Below are 19,356 nucleotides of genomic sequence, written 5' to 3'. Positions count from 1 at the left end.
GGAAAAAAGTAGCATTCGATTTTTAAAAAAAATTTCTTAGAGGGGGAGAGGGAAAGAGAGAGAGAGAGAGAAAGAGGGAGAGAGAGATAGAGAGAGTGTGGTATAGTTTTGAACACATGCTTCCGTATGAACGAGTGCTGTCGACAGGGCGTTTTACTTCTTTGACTGCAGGTCATAAGAATTTAATGTGTTAATAATGAAACCAAAAGGAAGGCAATTACGAGTTAGTTATAATTAAAGCGACACACACACACACACACCACACACACACACACATATACATACACGCATATAGGCGCGTGAGAAACTGCATGGTAAAAAAAAATGCTTACCAACCACATGATTCCAGGTTCGCCCTTACTGCATGGAACCTTGACAAACCGCTTCTAATATACCCTCTTAACGACCAAAGCCTTGTGAATGGATTTGATTGGCGGAAAGGGAAACAATCCCACCTTACGTATTTATACGTATGTGTTTGTGTATCTGTGTTTGTCCCCACCACTACTTGACAACTGGTGTTGGTGTGTTTACGTCCCCATATTTTAGCAATTCGGCAGATGACACCAATGAAATAGTTAATACTAGGTTTTAAGAAAGTTAAGTATTGAATATTGACGTCGATTTATTTAACTACAGATTCCTGAAGGCGGTGCCCCAGCATGGCCGCAGTCTGATTACTGAAGCAAATAAAAGATGGAATATATATATATATATATTATATATATATATATATATATATATATATATATATATATATATATATATATATATATATATAGATATATATATATATATATATATATATATATATATATATCTATATATATATATATATATATATATATTATATATATATATATATATATATATATATATATATATATATATATATATATATATATATATATATATATATATATATATATATATATATATATATATATATATATAGATATATATATATATATATATATATATATATATATATATATATATATATATATATATATATATATATCTATATATATATATATATATGTATGTATTCTGTGAGGGCGCGTGGCTTAGTGGTTAGGGCATTCGGCTCATGATCGGAAGGTTGTGAGTTCGATTCCCGGCGACGCGTTGTGTCTTTGAGCAAGACACTTTATTTCACGTTGCTCCAGTCCACTCAGCTGGCAAAAATGAGTTGTACTTGTATTTCAAAGGGTCAGCCTTGTCACTCTCTGTGTCACGCTGATTATCCCCGAGAACTACGTTAAGGGTACACGTGTCTGTGGAATGCTCAGCCATTTGCACGTTAATTTCACGAGCAAGCTGTTCCGTTGATCGTATCAGCTGGGACCCTCGTCGTTGTAACCGGCGGAGTCTTTAAGGATGTATGTATTCTATTTGTTTCAAGCATTATACTGCGGCTATGCTGAGGCACCAACTTGAGGAGTTTGTAGTCGAATGAATGAAACCTAGAACTTAAATATTGTGCTAAGTCTCGTAATTATTGTATCGGACAGTTTTTGCCGAACCGCTAAGTTACGAAGATGTAATCACACCAACACCGGTTGTCAATCGATGGTGGGTGACAGATACAAACACAAATACACACACACACACACACACACATATACAGGCATGATACAATACGATGCGCGGGTATGGTCATATGTTGCCAAGTAAACTCACGCATTGTATGTTTTGTTTGCTCGATAAGATATTTTGGTTTATTTAAACCATCATAACATACTAGAGATAAACTTGGGTCGATTTCTTTCTCTAAACCTTTCAGGGTGGTGTTATGGCATGAAACAAGTAAAAAAAAATAAAAGAAAATCTTTTCTACTCCAGGCACAAGGCCCGAAATTTTTTGGTGGGGAGGAGAGCAGTGGATTAGATCAACCCATTCAAGGTCGATAAATTAAATGCCGGTTGCGTACTGGAGTCGATCTAATCAACTGGTCCTCTCCCCAAATATTTCGGGCCTTGTGCCTAGAGTAGAAAAGAATATGACTTATGCCTATTACTTATTTACACATTTGTTAAAACCATTCTCATAATATCATCTTGAACCTGGTTATATTAATAACTAGCAGTATCGCCCGGCGTTGCTCGGGTTTGTAAGGGGTTAGAGAGTTATAGCCAAAAAATAGCAAAAAAATGGAAAATAAATGATGGTAAATTTTCTTTGAGAGCTAAAAAGGTCGAGTTGCGTCCCCTAAACAGTCTGTGGTTTGTGTTTATGATTCTCGACCCCACGTCGAATTCATCGATTTTTTTCAGAACTGGAGGAACTTTTCAAAATTTTCGCTGCGTTAGTTTTGAATTATGACATTGGGCTCTGTGTGTGTCAAGTTTCATCAGAATCGGTTGAAAGCCGTGGTCAGGGTGAGGGTACAACCTAACAGACACACAGACACGCAGACAGACAAACTGCCGTTTATATATATAGAGAGAAAATATTTAAACTTAATTCATTTTTCTGCGTTTTCTCATGTGTGCGTCTGATTAAATTATTGAGTTCATACATACATGAACATCACAGAACAGTTCATTTACAAAGTGTTAGACAATTATTAATTGCTGGGGCAATGGCTAATGATATACGTATGTATGTATGCGTGCATGCATGTATGTTTGTATGGATGCATGTGTTATGTAAGCCTGTATGCATGTATGTATGTATGTATGTATGTATGTATGTGCGTGTTCGCTAGTACTATCCTGGCACTCGGTCGGTTACGACAACGCGTGTATCTGATCAATAGAACATCCTGCTCGTGAAATTAACGTGCAAGTGGCTGAGCACCCCACAGACATGTAGTTCTCGGGTAGATTCAGCGTGACACAGAGTGAGACAAGGCTGTCCCTTGTACAGCATGGTTCACTACAACCCTCTGTCGGAAGCCACGTGGAGCTTTAGGTGTTTTCGCTCAAAACACACTCACAACGCCCAGTCTGGGAATCGAAACCGCGATCCTACAATCGCAATTCCGCTGCCTCAACCACTGGGCCATTGCACCTCCACCACTCCACAGCCGTGTGCACTTAACGTAGTTCTCAGGGAGATTCAGCGTGACACAGAGTGTGATAAGGCTGGACCTTTGAAACACAGGTATTACTCATTTTTGCCAGCTGAGTGAACTGGAGCAACGTGAAATAGAGTAACAAAGTGCCTTGCTCAAAGACAGAACGCGTCGTCGGGAATTGAACTCACGACCTCACGATCATGAGCCTAAAGCCCTAACCACTGATCCACGCGCCTTCACGCTAGTACTATAAGTCTGCTCTGCAAATAATAATCAATCTTTTATTTTATTTTCTCCAAATGTTGAACAAACCACACAGACATGAAACCTCATAAGCAACATTTCTTAGCATTCGTTAAACTTTGATTTCTTTTGCTTTTTCTGTCTATTTTAAGTTTCTTTTTCTTGGTTAGATTGCTTCTTTGTTATGCTTCAGAGTAATTTTGATACAAAAAAAAAAGAATCGATAACAATTATAATTGTTTCAAATTTTGCCACAAGGGCAGCAAGTTTAGGGGAGGGGATTAGTCGATTACATCGATCCCAGTGTTCAAGTGGTACTTACATTTATCGACCCTGAAACAAGGAAAAGAATTTCAACTGAGAACGTAGAGACTGGCGAAATACTTATTTCTTTTCTACCCACAAGGGGCTAAACATAGAGTGGACAAACAAGGACAGACACGGGGATTAAGTCGATTATATCGACCCCAGTGCGTAACTAGTACTTAATTTATCGACCCCGAAAGGATGAAAGGCAAAGTCGACCTCGGCAGAGTTTGAACTCAGAACCTAACGGCAGACGAAATACGGCTACGCATTTCGCCCGGCGTGCTAACGTTTCTGCCAGCTCGCCGCGTTTTATAATAATAATAATAATAATAATAATGGTAGTAGTAGTAGTAGTAATAATAATAATTTTTAATTTTTGCACAATGCCAACAATTTCTAGTGAATGCGTAAGTCGACTGCATCGACCCCGGCGGTCATCTGGTAATTACTGTATCGACTACGAAAGGACGAAAGGCAAAGTCGGCCTCGGTGGGATTTGAACTCAAAACTTAAAGATGGGCGAATTATATGCAAGCATTTCGCCCGCGTGCTAACGATTCTACCATTGATACTGATGCTCTTATTGATGCAAGTTGTTGCTGTTGTTGAGATTGCTCCACCGGCAGAAGCTAGTAACTTTATTGTCCTATATATATATATATTTTTTTTTTAAGATAAGAGCTAGGTTCTTTCCCACCATTAATCGCTATCTTGAACTGGCAGAAGATCTTCCCTGATGTCCCGAATCAAAACTTCCTCTTCGTACGTGTCACTGGTGAAGATCTATCAGGTGTCCAATCTATGTGGAATTATCATTATCTCTTTGTTAATGCGAAACGTACTTTTCCTTAAACGTGTTTCTTTGTTGATTTTCCTGGCAAGTACAAGAGCTATAGAGTTCAGCGTGAGAGCCTTGCACTTGAAGAGGACCTTCAGGCCCCTAACAACCTTGCCCTGTTCACAGTTTCTATAGCTGTCCCTAAATTTTTAAGGTTTCTTCATGTAGAGATTGTGTTGCTGGTTCTTAGCATCAAGTATTTTGCCGGTCCACAGCAATATATCTCCGTCCTCCTGGTAGTTGTTGCTCAAAACCTCGGCTGGATTTGCAGCTGGTGCTCTCTTCCCCCTCACAAATCGTGCAGCTTTTCTAAGACGTATGTCCTTTTTATTTAGGAGTGCGAGAATTATTACGTTGACTTTGCCGCCATTCTAGGAAAATATTACCTACCCATGCAACAGCTCAACGCCAGTTAAATTTTAATTGCTGTTATTCTTCTGGTGCTGCTGTCATTGTTAGCTGTGGGATTGCTGTTGTAGATCTAGTTGTTGCAGCGGCAGCTGCTGCTGTTGTGTTGCTGTCTCCGTAATTGATGTTGCTGGTGTCGCTGAAGGAGTTATTGCATTTGTTGTTTTCTTACTGTTCTCATATCTATTTCTCTTCACTGTTGCTGTTGTTGTTATTGCACACGTCGTTATAAATTTTGTTGCTGTTTTTGATACTGTAGACCTCGTTACAAATTTTGTTGTTGGTGTTAAACTCGCTGTGCTTACTTTATTACTATTATCATTATGGCTGAATCAGTTATTTCAGGTTTTGTTGTTTACATGCAGGGACTAATTCTTCCTGCCATCATTCGCTGTAATCGTGTTAGACCGGAACAGAGGGAGAGTTTAAAATTTCGTATGAAATTGGCTGTGGTATGAATCGTTCTACCCACAACCATCACGCTGAATCGCATAGAAGGCCATGCTGACACCATAATTCGAATTAAGATAAATAAACACGTAAGAGAAAATAAAATATTCAAAAACAAGTACCCGTCAGGCACAATTCTATAGTACTTCACTCCACCCAGTTTTAGAAGGAGTACTTATTCAGAGTTTTAACAAAAAATTGCAACTGTAAAAAAAAAAATACTTTACAACAAAATTCAACAAAGCCTCGGGTTCTGACTCAACGCATCTCCATTACAAACGATTCTATTCGTTGTAGCAAGGAGGAGAGTAGCAGCTGCGCCAGGAACAGCAACAGCAGCAGCAATAGTGATGGTGGCGGTGGTGGTAGTAGTAGTAGTAGTAGTAGTAGTAGTAGTAGTAGTAATGCTGGTTGGAAAACTGAAACACGAAGAAAATGTAAAATGTACAATAGACATCCGAAATTCGTATTAAATTCAAACAATGATAAATCATATAAACATACAATGACGTTCCGACATTTTGTTTTTAATAAATGATTTTGCTTTCTTTTTATTCCTTGTAAGAAATAAGTATGATACGCAATCTCATCTGAATACTACAAGACGACTTGTTATTTACAAGGAAAAGAAAATTTGTTTTATGATTATTTATATTCTAAATTTGTAAAGGTTTCTCCAAGATTTTCATTTGACCAGATGGTGGTTTGATAGAAAAACTCATCTACTGTGAAATATCAGAAATGCAAATAATAAGATTTTTTGGTTGTAAGAAACCTACCAATGTATAATGTTTACCTAGTTATATAAACTGAACACTGGCAGTAAATTCGATACGGTGGATAATAACCGGAAATGTTTATACAGGCGTAGAAATGGCTGTGCGGTTCAGAAAGTCACTTTGCAAACATTTGTTGGCAGGCCAATTTAGCACTTATGCAAGTGTCTTTTGATATAGCCTTGAGACGATCGGTGTTTTGTGAGTGAAATTGATAGATTAAACCGTGTGAAATCCAGTGATACATACGTACGTACATATATGGGTAGTAGTGCTAGCGTACTTATGTAGCGTGCATGTGTTTGTGTGTGTTTTTGTGCTTGTTTCCACCCCCTCATTACTTGATAACTGGTGGTGGTTTATTCATGTCCTCGTTACTTAGCTTTTCAGCCAAAGAAGCTAGTATGATAAGGGTCAAATTTAACATAATAATTACTGGTCGTGATATATTCGGCCCAAACCTTTCAAAGTGGTGCCCCAACATGGCCGCTGTGCCATCACTGACTGAAACGAAACACAAAGATTTATTAAAACACATCAAATTTTTTATGTATTTCTACATGCTCAATGCTTATAAATTTGTAATCATTTTAATTGAAATAGAAATTATACAACACAATATATAATCACTAATTAATTACACATATAATTAAAATAATGACATATAATATGTAGGGCTTATTTATGGCAATTAAAGAGCAGAAGATTGAAACACTCCATGTTACAATAACAGACGTTTTGAAACGTTGGAAATGATAGGCGTTAATATTCTTCAGGATGGATAACAACTAAAGACAGAGATGTTGCAAAAAGATATCGAGGAAATTGGCTTCGAATCGGTGGGAATGCAGTTCTTTCTACTTGATTTCGTTAGGTAACAAGGTAACAAGAGAAATTTACAGCTGGGAAACATTTGCTAAAACGATATGCGATGAAACAAAGTGTCGCCGTCTTGCAATGGAAGTTGAAGAAAATAATATACCTATTCCAAGCGTAGATGAAAGAAATATTAAAAAGAAAGAAAACAAACAAAAAGGAAAAAAAAATATTATTTATATTTTTTGCCACATTCACGTTGACAGGGAATTATTTACGCTCAAGATTCTTGATGTGAAAACGTGTGTTGAAATAGATATTTTAATAATTCCGAATGGTCCACCTTGCAATTTAAACACACGCACTCTTAGGGTGTGTTTAATTGGTAAATAAGAAAAGTATTATAGAAAGCAAATACGAAAAATTATACAAAGGACGCGTAAAAGTTATTAGAAGGATAAAGTGGAGCAATTTATGGCGATATTTCCGTAAAATAAAAGTCCACACGGCATCTGTAAAATCGTCATTAATGTTGTTTTATTGTATCATGGGATGATGATTATGCATATAACAAACAAATGCACCCTTTCTATTTGCTTTTATAATGATGTCAGTTGGCTAAATATTTAACCAATTAACCTGGATTAGAGAGAGAGAGAGAGAGAAAGAGAGTGTGTGTTATAAATGAGCTCGCGAACGGCAACGAAAAGACTTTGAGAAACTAACTGAATGACTGACCGAAAGATTAATCAAGGAATCGATATGTTAATTCGTTAAATAGTTAACTAATTGTCAAATAAGCAACAAGGAAGTGAAACGTAATCAGTGCGTATGAATATTATTAACACAATGATCGTTCTGAGATACAACAAAATATAGTTACAACACACGAATGGGAAACAAGAATCCTGCAAACTGAATGCAGAAACGAAAGCCTATTAGGATATTAACTATTTAATATAGCATAATACTCCATGATAAATTCGATCTTCAAAACTTATCAAATATTGAAATAATCCCGTATAAGTTTTAATAAAACACATTATCATTTTTCCATTAAAACAGAGTAACGTAAACAATAGTAACACTTTCTGATGCAGCACATATTTTTGTGTGTGGTTGCGTATTAGAGAGTAAATATATATATATATATGTAAACATAAGCCTACATATTCCTACCTGTCTCGGTAAATCTTATTGTGTTATATTTTAAAACAATATTGAATTGTAATTAAATTGCCTCTAGGTTCAAGTAATTAGAAAATAATATTACGTTTGAATATTCGTTTATTTTTAGAGAGATGTCATTACAGAAAATACTCCGTTGGGCATTTTCATACCAACGTTAAAATGTAGATTGAAAAGTTACTCGAGAACACGCAGACATGTGATCAAATATCAATCGATCCACGCTCACACACGAATAGTAGATACATACATACCTTACATACGTACATGCACGCACGCAGGCACGCACACACATACACACACACACACACACAAGCACACAGCCTAAGCCAAAATTATGGGGCCGTTAGGGAAAAATATTGAATATGATTGAAACACATTTATTTCATAATTGAAATAATAATAATAATAATAATAATAATAATAATAATAATAATAATAATAATAGTAATAATAATGATAATGATAATGATAATGATAATGATAATGATGGTGATGGTTATGGTGGTGGTGATAATGATGATGATGATGATAATAATAACAATAATAGTAATAATAATAATAATAATAAACATTTTGAGTATATTCTATCAATAATTAATATTTGATGTGTCCTCTGTTTGCTTTTATATCCGATTTTATGCGTTTTATGCATGCTCGAGACTAAGTTGGCAGAAATGGTTGGCTCATTTTTCTGCCACTCTTCATTAATTTAGGCTGTTCAAATTTGATTGTTGGGACAACACATCTAGGATCATAAGATTTCCTAACTCTTCGACGAACAGAAACAGCTCCAGGGGTTCTAAAGCACTGAGAAGTAATACACATTTTACTGATCATTTTTGGTATCCAATAAAAATGTGTACAAGCGTAATAAATTCAATTATGCATAATAAATTGGTGGAAACAAATATGGAGAACCTACCTAAAAGTTGCTCTCATCGGACCAAACAACTTTTGCCCAGTTAATAACAGTCCAATCTTCATGCTCGTTTGCCGAAGACAATTGCTCCTCCTTGTTCACCTCAGACAGCCACGGTTTCTTTCTAGCTTTACATCCTTTCAGCCCAGCTTCTAATAATCGTCTTCTCACTGTGCGACTTGATATCTCTTTGCTGCCCCCTGAAACTCAGAAGATACGTTAGAAGAGATTTTTCTTTTTCCTATCAGCCATTTATGTCCTTTTCAACAACCTGTTTTCTCTCGGGGTTGTACACATTTTCACGGTTTTTGAAAGAATTTGTCTCATTGTATCTTTTTATGGTCGTTTGGGCACCTTTTCTCAGCATTTCAATTTTCTTGCTATTTTGACTTGGGATAATCATTCTCTGAACAGTACAATGAGTTGAGCCCTTTGACAAATCTGTTTCTTCGGAGACAATTTCAACAAAGATTAACCACTGGTAAGGGAATGTGACATCGAACTCACGCGTAAACGGTCCCTTTGTACAGAAAAGGAATTATTTGGCTGCTGTTTCTTGCACGCCCTTCTACTACGTGACATGTATTTCGGGTACTTTGTCGCAAATAGCTGTTGCGTGGTAGCAGGGTGTGTTAGAAATAGCAACCACATATTTGGCGGTGAGATACATTGAATGCACTCGATAGAAAGCAATGGAAAAGTTACGAACGGATCTGTTACGGAATATTTACCGTACTTTTAAAGGCATTTTCACTTTAAAATATTTTGCCCATCATAATGTGGCTAATGGAAAGGATAAAGTTACTTCCGTTTGAAGGTGAAGTAGTTTTCGGAGTATTTTTCCATTATGCACCATTTTGGATATTTATACCCCTCAGAACCCCGAATATCTCAATAACCACTGGTGTGATTTACGCGAAACTTCTTTTATTCCGTTTGTATTCACATTTCAAGGGAATTTACAGTCAAAGTATTTTCCCAGTATGCGCCAGTTTGGGTGTGTAACATTGCAAGCAAGCAAGATTGAAGTTAATTTTGAATGTACTATATATATATATAATATATTTTATAATATAACATAATATAATACATGAGAGGTTTTGGTATCCAGAGGATCCAAAAGGCAGGTGACGCTATGTAAGTACTACGGAAGGATCGCTGTTAGACTCCTGGTTCGATAATAGTATAAGTGAGGAGTCTAACGTGGGTCGTGTGTGAGCGTCTATAAGTTGAATAAAATGAGACAACGAAGCCAAGGCAGTGTGAAATTTCTAGGACGTTTATAAAGAGAGATGTAGTTTTACAGCTGTTTCAGAGATATGAAGGATATCCCATCATCAGACGATATAAGAGAGTTAAACAGAAGTAAATAGTATATTTCAACGTAAGAAGTTATTTTGTAAAGAGAGAGATATAAGGAGTATAAAGGAAAATATAAGAATAAAAATAAGAATATACGTTGGGTGTTACAGTTGCAATTACTCTGAAACTAGTCTCTGGATGCTGGCTTTGCTGAGTGGAGGTGCTTATCGCACCTGTTTGAAAATTAAGGACACACGAATCTTGTGTCGCGTAGCCAACTAGAAACGGTGCTTCTTGAGGCTAAATAACTAACATTGTTCCCTTTCCTGAGACTGCCTCGTGAAGTTGACACCCCATCACCTTATCGTGCATAACCCTCTCTGAGAGATTTAGAATGTAATACTTCTATATTTGTATATCAGTGAAAACATTTCTCTTGAAATTCTATAAGTTTGCAACAGCGGTTTTGCAACGACATCTGGGTAGGCCAAACTATTCCAAACTGATGAAGCTAGTCTCTGGATAGAAATGTAATATAATATATATATATATATATTGATATGTCGAAACCATTGTTGTGATAAATAATATATTCTCGTATATTCCATCTTCTGTCTTTCATTCGTTATACATACATACATACATATATATATATATATATATATATATATATATATATATATTGACCAGTAAAGAGAACTGAGAAGATACATGTTTATTAAGTTTGTTGACCGCTGTTTCGTAATCTGTGTTACTTACATAAGCGGGGCTGCAACATCCGTCTCTTACACATTCATAGACACGTGCACACACACAACACACACACACACAGGCATCAGAACGAACATATCATGGCAAGCTAAGCACCAGACTTTGATATACATTAGCAAGTTGTTTCCGTATATAGGAAATGACAATGCATACATTTGGCAGATTTCACCCGTTACAGAATGTTGCTGTGTTGAGCTTACTAAAAATGCAAGGATAAGTAGATAAATACAAAATTCAGAAATAATCCAGTAAAATCATGAAATGACAAATATCATAAAAAGAATAAAATCAAGATCTGTTATGTCTATACATTACGTTACAACATCTACTTATATATGTGTGTGAGTGTGTGTGCATGTGTTTATATTTATATATATGTCCTTATGTATTTACGTGTGTATATTTATTGATATATGTGTGTGATGTATTTTGTAGCGTCACTTATCTAACTAGCACATATAACGAAACAGCTCTCAATAAATGGAATAAATATCTTCCCTCAGATATCTGCTAGCTAGTCAAGTTTATAAATTTTGTCCACTATTATGATTCATGGATTTTTCGGACCTCAGGAGGTTACATCGAAGCCTCAACTGCTGTTTCTCACGATACATACCCCAGGCGGGGGACATATAGTTGGATCTCTGTATATAGGTGTATATGGTTTTTCTTATTATATTATTATGTTGCCTGCCTCGGTATTTGATGACATCAATACTATTATTATTCCATTATATGTAAACAATAATGATTTTGAGAGGAAGTAGGTGTCATTAATATTGATATAGCCGCACAATTTTGTCTTTTTAATCATAATATAAAAATACGATCATTAATAAATTATTTGATAATGTAAATATCCAACTCTTGCTCAACACCGTTATATGTTCAGTTCATACGATCATGAATAAATTGTATAGCAAAATATATTTTTATCAAGTAATTAACAGGAAATATATCCCTATAGACTACATTAACGTGATAACTGAACCTACACACACACACACACATATATATATACATACATAGACGCACACACGCCACATACATGTAAGGATATACGTCCATACATATATATGCATATATTTATATGTATATATATGTGCGTGTTTTGTGTTTGAGCACTTATAGTTACATATTTGGTGTATGTATACTGTTTTTGTAATGTTAGCGTTTGCGTATGACAGAATATGTCTGTTTGTAATACACAGTTTAAATGGCCGCCCGTTAAATGAAAGTACTTAACTCTTTCAATGTGGTTAGTTTCAGAAGTCGTGCCTATTTTAGTGATTGACAGATATTTTCAGCCCTAGGTTCAATTTATCGAGAACCCTTTATTCATCAATGGCATTTAATACCAAACCCATAATACTTCGGTGAAATTTGCACGGATTTGTTACTTTTTTTCTTCTCCAAATATTGAAGATGGCTCTTGGCTAAATATCGCCAATGTACTTGGCGTAATCCGAAATAATACATGTCGAAAATTCTTCCAATCAGGAATACAGACATAACACATCCAGATATTTCACTTTTGTGGCATGATATTGGCAAACGACGTGAGATTTCAGTCGCAGTATGTGGAAAGAAAATGCCTTTCAGGACAGCAAATAAAGCAATTGCGACTTGTGTAAACGTGGCGACGTATTTGAAACTAGAATTCTATTCATTATACGGCAGTTAACTCTGTAATATACAATGGCTGCCATAGGTAATATCAAGAAATATGGTAATATCATAGATAATTTGAGGAAAATTATAATATAATTGTTATGAAATTACTTACGGATTATATGAGCTGATGGAATTTATACAAACTTTCGAAAGAAAAATAATCATTATCAAGCTTGGCTATAATTCCTTATATCAGAAAAAAAGGTGGAGGGGGGGGACTATCTCTACTTTAGTTGTCACTGCAGTTCTCCGAATATGAGTTTGTTAATATTCCAGCGCCAATATTAAAGCGGCGAAGAGACAATAGTTATGGAGCCAGGCAACGTGTTCAGTGGCATTTCGGCCGTCTTTAGGTTCTGAGTTCAAATTCCTCCGACGCTGGTTTGTCCTTCATCATTTCGAGGTCGATAAAATAAGTAACATTTGAGAACTGGGGCAAATGTAAACGTTATACCCTTTCATTTAAAATTTTACACTTGTGCCAAAATTTGAAATCAATGAAAAGTAGACGAGGCGGCGGTGAGTTGGCAGAATATTTAGCTAGCCGGACAAAATGTTTATCGCCATTTCGTCCGACTTTACTATTTGAGCTCAAATTCTGCCAAGGTCCACTCTACACTTCATCATTTCAGGAATGATGAAATAAGTAACCGTTCATATTTTAGTCATGATAATAATAATTATTCCTACTCTAGGCACAAGGCCTTGAAAATTTGGTGAGGAAGGGGGCTTGTCGATTACATCGACCCCAGTGCGTAGGTGGTACTTATTTTTAACTCACAAAGCAGCAGCAAATGAAATACCGGTAAGCACTGCGCCCGGCGTGAAAACAATTCGACCAGCTCGCTGATTTAGTCATGATAATAATAATATTAGCACAAGGCGGCGAGCTGGCAGAATCGTTAGCACGCCGGGCGAAATGCTTAGCAGTAGTTCGTCTGCCACTACGTTCCACCGAGGTCGACTTTGCCTTTCATCATTTCTGAGTCGATTAAATAAGTACCAGTTACGCACTGGGGTCGGTGTAATCGACTTAATCCGTTTGTCTGTCCGTGTTTGTCCTCTCTGTGTTTATCCACTTGTGGGTCGTAAAGAAATAGGTATTTAAGGCGGCGAGCTGGCAGAAACGTTAGCACGCCGGGCGAAATGCGTAGCCGTATTCCGTCTGCCGTTACGTTCTGAGTTCAAATTCCGCCGAGGTCGACCTTGCCTTTCATCTTTTCGGGGTAGATAAATTAAGTACCAGTTACGCACTGGAGTCGATATAATCGACTTAATCCTTTTGTGTATCCTTGTTTGTCCCCTTTATGTTTAGACCCTTGTGGGCAATAAAGAAATAAGAAAGGTTAACGCACTGGACGAAATGCTTAGCGGTATTTCGTCTGTCTTTACATTCTCAGTTCAAATTCTGCCCAGGTCGACTTTTACTTTCGTCCTTTCAGGGTCGGTAATATTAAGTACCAGTTGCGTACTGCGGTTGATCTAATCGACAAGCACCTTCCCCAAAAAATTTCGGGCCTTTATTTTGAGTAGAAACGTTTGTTAACAATAAACAAGATGAGGACAAATATCCGTCAAATATAAATAATATAAATAAGGTACATACGTATAATGTAACATGAAATATAATACTTATGTTTTCTTTTAAAGGCTGATGTTGTTCGTAAAGATGAAGAGCAAGCGCCTCCAGTTGAGGAAGAAGAAGAAGAAAGTACTAGAGTGACATGGGCCGGCAAATCTGAGTTTCTTATGACATGTGTTGGATATGCAGTGGGACTTTCCAATGTCTGGCGATTCCCATATTTGTGCTATAAAAATGGCGGAGGTAAGTAGATTTTGTATGACGATGTTAAAATTATTATTAACTTTGCCTTACGAAAAATAAAGGAATTATATGGAAATATATGGATGCTATTTTCACTCTATCACGATCATTTCTCAATATAAGTAAAATAAACTTAGAAACGACTCTCTCCCCTTATATAACACGTTCTCTCCTTATATACCAACTCCCAGTAATTCTACAATGTTTACGATGTACGCTTTGAGAATACCTCCCCAATAACGTTCCTCGTATACTCCACGAAAGTAGATACACCTACATACCAATTGCGAAATCCCTCGAAGGCTTTTAAACTAACAACCAGGAACAAACCCCATTATGTCTTGCTACTGCACTGACCACATATCCATCCTAGGCTGATATCCTTCAACCCTTAAGTGTTGCCTATGTTAGACGCTATATTTCAACATCTCTCTTAATATTGTTCACGATCACTGTACTACCCACATTTCCTACTTCGATAACAGTAACAAAAATTTATGGTTATTATGATTTCATTAACTATTTTTTCTTTCGTTCAGACTACCCCGTTATCTCTATTTTTCTATTTCCTTATTAAAGATCATTTACGTTTGTCGTTTGTTTTTTTTCCTGTCTACAGAAGTTAATTGGTTTGACAATATCTATTTCTAATTCGCTATCACGTTATTTTCACAAGTGACTTGTTGGCTTTTCTGTCGTCTCTAATGGACGATGCTACTACGGACATGTATGCCTATGTATGTAGATATGTGCGCATATATGTTTTTTCATCTTCAACTATTCACTCCCAATACACAGATAGCTGAATGACGCATAGACCCTCCGCATTTCATTGATCCCTTGCCAACCATCAAACTTAACCTCTCTCCTGGGCTATAACTATCTCAGCAGCAATCGTAATATCCAGCCGTTGTCTTACTGCAATCACCCAAAATAGATCCACATAACAAACAAACACAATATGGTGGTAATTTATGTCCTATACCCACCGTATTCGTGCTAACTGTATATGGCGCTTCTTTGTCTTATATGAGAATCTTCGAAAAGCGGGTAGCCAACCGGCTGAAACTTCCATCAAGCGACATACACCTTGCATCTAAAATAATTTATAAAATCTCAGATCTCTATCTCCCACCACCACAAGTTGCCTATGAGATCTCTTTCAACTTTGTAGAGTAAATATTTTATCGACTTGTCAAACATGTTAACTCGGTAGTACCTTTCTGAATAGGTATCCCAATGAGTGAAAACATGATAGTCAATCGCTCTTATTTCCGTCAGCTATTGTCCATTCCTATTCATTTTCCAGCAATTTAAAATTAATGGAATAAATTATTTACCTTATTTACATTTGACGATATTTGTCCTCATCTTGTTTGCTGTTAACACAACGATTTGGCTGCTATACCCTTCAGGCTTCATCAGGTATCTTGGTGAAATTTCGAACCTCGGTTCATACTCCTAAGGTATTTTTCGATGTTATTATTATTATTATTATTATTATTATTATTATTATTATTATTATTATTATTATTATTATTATTATTATGCTGGTCACTGCTTGAAATCGAACTCGGAATCTTGGGGTTAGTAGCCCGCGCTCTTAGCTACTACAGAATTATGGGCAAATATGGAGTGAATTTTAGGGCTTATAAATGTAATATTTTCATGTGGCGTAGTGCTTAAGAGCGCGGACTACTAACCCAAAGATTCTGAGTCCGATTCCAGGCAGTGACCTGAATAATAATAATAATAATACTAACATCGAAAAAAACCTCAGGAATGAGAACCCAGGTTCGAAATTTCCCCAAGACACCTGATGAAAGCTGGAGGGTATATCAAGATGAGGACAAATATCCGTCAAATGTAAATACTGTAAATACTATACATAATCCCTCATCTCTTAAATATAGAACTGTATTAATGGGAATTATGTACAATTTTCTTGTATACATTAAATATTAGTGAACATTAATACGGAATGTGCTAACTAAATACACCTGTGGCCTATTTTATTTCTATCCCCATGGATTCTTTCCCCATACAAAACTCCTGCAAATATTGTTGTTAGCTTCATTGCCGTTTTCAACGATATCTTTCCTGCGAATATTTTTGGCGGATGCCTGTGGGCTGTATCAGTCCATCAAATTCTGGGTTGGTAACTTTCTGTCAGATCAAATTAAAACGGCGAATGCTGATGAAATATGATCTTATCCCCATTCCAATTATTTGCTGCGCGCCATGTTTCGGTTTTATGCCTACGCATTTCTTCCTGATCATCAATGGCCTATTTGCCAACATCTTCAATAATACCCATTCTGAAGCAGATACGATAATGCCCTCTACCTTATTAAAGTTCCTTAAACAGACAACCAGACATTGATTACGGTATCCTGGACACCTCCTATCCAATATGTATTGTCTTCAATAGGATCATGCGAATATCATATCCTTTAACAACAAATATTATTAGTAACAATAGATTTACCAATAAGACGTTATCCTTATCCTACGGCCATATATTAGACCTCACAACCACTGAGGATCTCGACTTGCCAATGCGCACACATAGTAGAACACCCAAAGTAGATGAAAGCCTAATGTCTTCTTCGGGTAAACAACGAAACACAAAAATGATTTAACTCTCATCACTACAACACTTTTATGATATATGATCAACAATATAGCACTCTCCTTCCATAAATGATGATTTTCTTACAACAGTCGCAGTCATTCGTGACCTCATGCAATGAGAAATATCACACGAATAATGGAAGAGATTCACAGACACTCTTCAGCCACTTATTTGCAAGTCTATTACTTTTTATGACTACTACAATGATGGCTAGTTTCATGCCATCTTCAGTCAATCAAATCTACTCGTCTCTTATCCCATCATTTTTCATGTTGTAACCAACAAGCACACACTCTTATAAACTCTATGTCTCAAATCGTCGGTCATTCGGAATTGCCTAACTGTATGTGCTTTTCTGTGCGCATCGATTTGAAGCAGTTCTAGGAAAACTTTAAGTCCATCATTATCACTAGCCTCTGTAGAACTATGAATTTCAGAGACACTGCTTCTTCTTCAGTCCTTCCTAATAAAAACAAATTCTCATATATCTATAATATAATATTTCGTTTCAAAGATTTTCATAAAGTTGAAATATATTACCTGTTTATTTATTTATTTTGTATGGTCAAGTGTCTAAACCGTTTATTATTTATTTGCCAAATTCTCACATATATAATATTGTGTTATTTATTTCGTAGATAATATTTCTTATGTATTTATTGATTTCGCTCTCTGTCTTTGCTAGGTACATTTCTGATACCATATATAATAATGCTGGCCATTGTGGGATTACCTCTCTTCCATCTGGAGCTAGCCTTTGGCCAGTTTGCTAGTCAGGGCCCACTTAGTATATGGCGGATTAACCCACTTTTCAAAGGTAAGGACATCGAATTCGCTTTTATGATTTATTACAAAATTTATCTTGCTAGTGATACCAACTCAGATATCTTCAGAAACATATCTGCAGTAAGTTTAATTTTCTGTCTATTCTTAAAACATTTTCCCTTAACTTATATTAATTAGATATTATAATATTCGTTGTACAATATTTTACGTGATCTCATTTGTGAATTAGAGTAAAATGATAACGACGTTATTGCGAAGAGCATTGAAGGCAGTCTTATATTTCTACGTTCGAATCTCCATGTCATTGGCCATAATTTTCATTATCAGGCGGAGAAAACAATAATCGCAATTATATTTAATCAAATTGATGTCTTTGTTCCGTATTCTTGCTTTTGGATACCTTCGAGTAGAAATAATATATTTTCCTAGGGAATCGCTGAATCAAAAGACAGGTAACATAAAAGAGAGACAATTTGTTTTGATGTCCACACCTTAACAATGTGATTCTTATGTTATAATAGCACAAAAACATTCGTAGAAAACTATTCTCTATCTATTATTCTGTGTGTCTGCCGTTTGTCGTTTGTATGGGTCCCTGCAGATCGCGTGATGCCATGTATTTGCACCTGAGAAGTTCCTTTTCAAAAACCAAGGTTTAACAGGCTTTTTTTTCCAAATAGGGTACCAGCGCAGCATTTAAGTCTACCTTCACTGAACAAATTTAATCCATCTTGAAGGTGAGGCCTCATAGAGCTTGGTATTACAATCATATTTGGTATACTCACAATAAAGGTCAAAACTAGGAAATGATACGACCAGACATCTGAGTCATCAGACTAAGCTATCGCAAATATTCGCTCTTGTTTTCTTCTTTGTCGACCTCGAAAGAATGACAAGCAAAATTAAATCTGGTAGACATTCAATTGGGTGTACCACGTACACATTCTGACGTTCTAGAGGCTATGAAACTCCTATATTTTTCTTTGTCCTTCTTTCAAACATCGGACACTGCGCCTTTTCAAGCATCCTAAAATACTACGATAAGCGTCTATAATTTGGCAAAAAAGCTGAAACTGAAGTAAGAATATTATTTTTCACAATAACATATATATATTCAATTATGCCTCTACTGCAAAACTGAAATACCTTCCTTTCTACAAAGAAACTTATTTGCAACATTCATGGAAGGAATATATTGCCTATCACCTGCTCTAAGGTAGCCAAGATATATACTTAATTAATAAAAAAAGAACAAGCTATGAAGTTTTATGTTTATAGCTATATGACTCTTATATTATTGATATTTCATGTAATGACCATAAGCGAGGAGCTACTCCATTCCACTACATTAGAGAGTATTTTTAATTATACTGGAGAGGACGAATATCTT

General features: G+C 36.0%; 1 protein-coding gene across 1 annotated transcript in view; it reads left to right on the top strand.

Moving 5' to 3' along the window:
* The window catches only part of LOC115214430 (sodium- and chloride-dependent glycine transporter 1-like), a 346,642-nt gene that overhangs the window by 124,518 nt on the left and 202,768 nt on the right, over positions 1–19,356 (top strand). Inside the window, exons 2-3 of the mRNA XM_036504407.1 lie at positions 14,371–14,545; positions 17,866–17,997. Coding sequence (XP_036360300.1) covers positions 14,371–14,545; positions 17,866–17,997 — 307 coding nt within the window. The remainder of the gene's footprint in view (positions 1–14,370; positions 14,546–17,865; positions 17,998–19,356) is intronic.

The sequence above is a fragment of the Octopus sinensis genome, linkage group LG7 (assembly GCF_006345805.1).
Source record: "Octopus sinensis linkage group LG7, ASM634580v1, whole genome shotgun sequence".
Classification (NCBI taxonomy): domain Eukaryota; kingdom Metazoa; phylum Mollusca; class Cephalopoda; order Octopoda; family Octopodidae; genus Octopus; species Octopus sinensis.
This window is presented reverse-complemented; position numbering and strand designations above follow the sequence as displayed.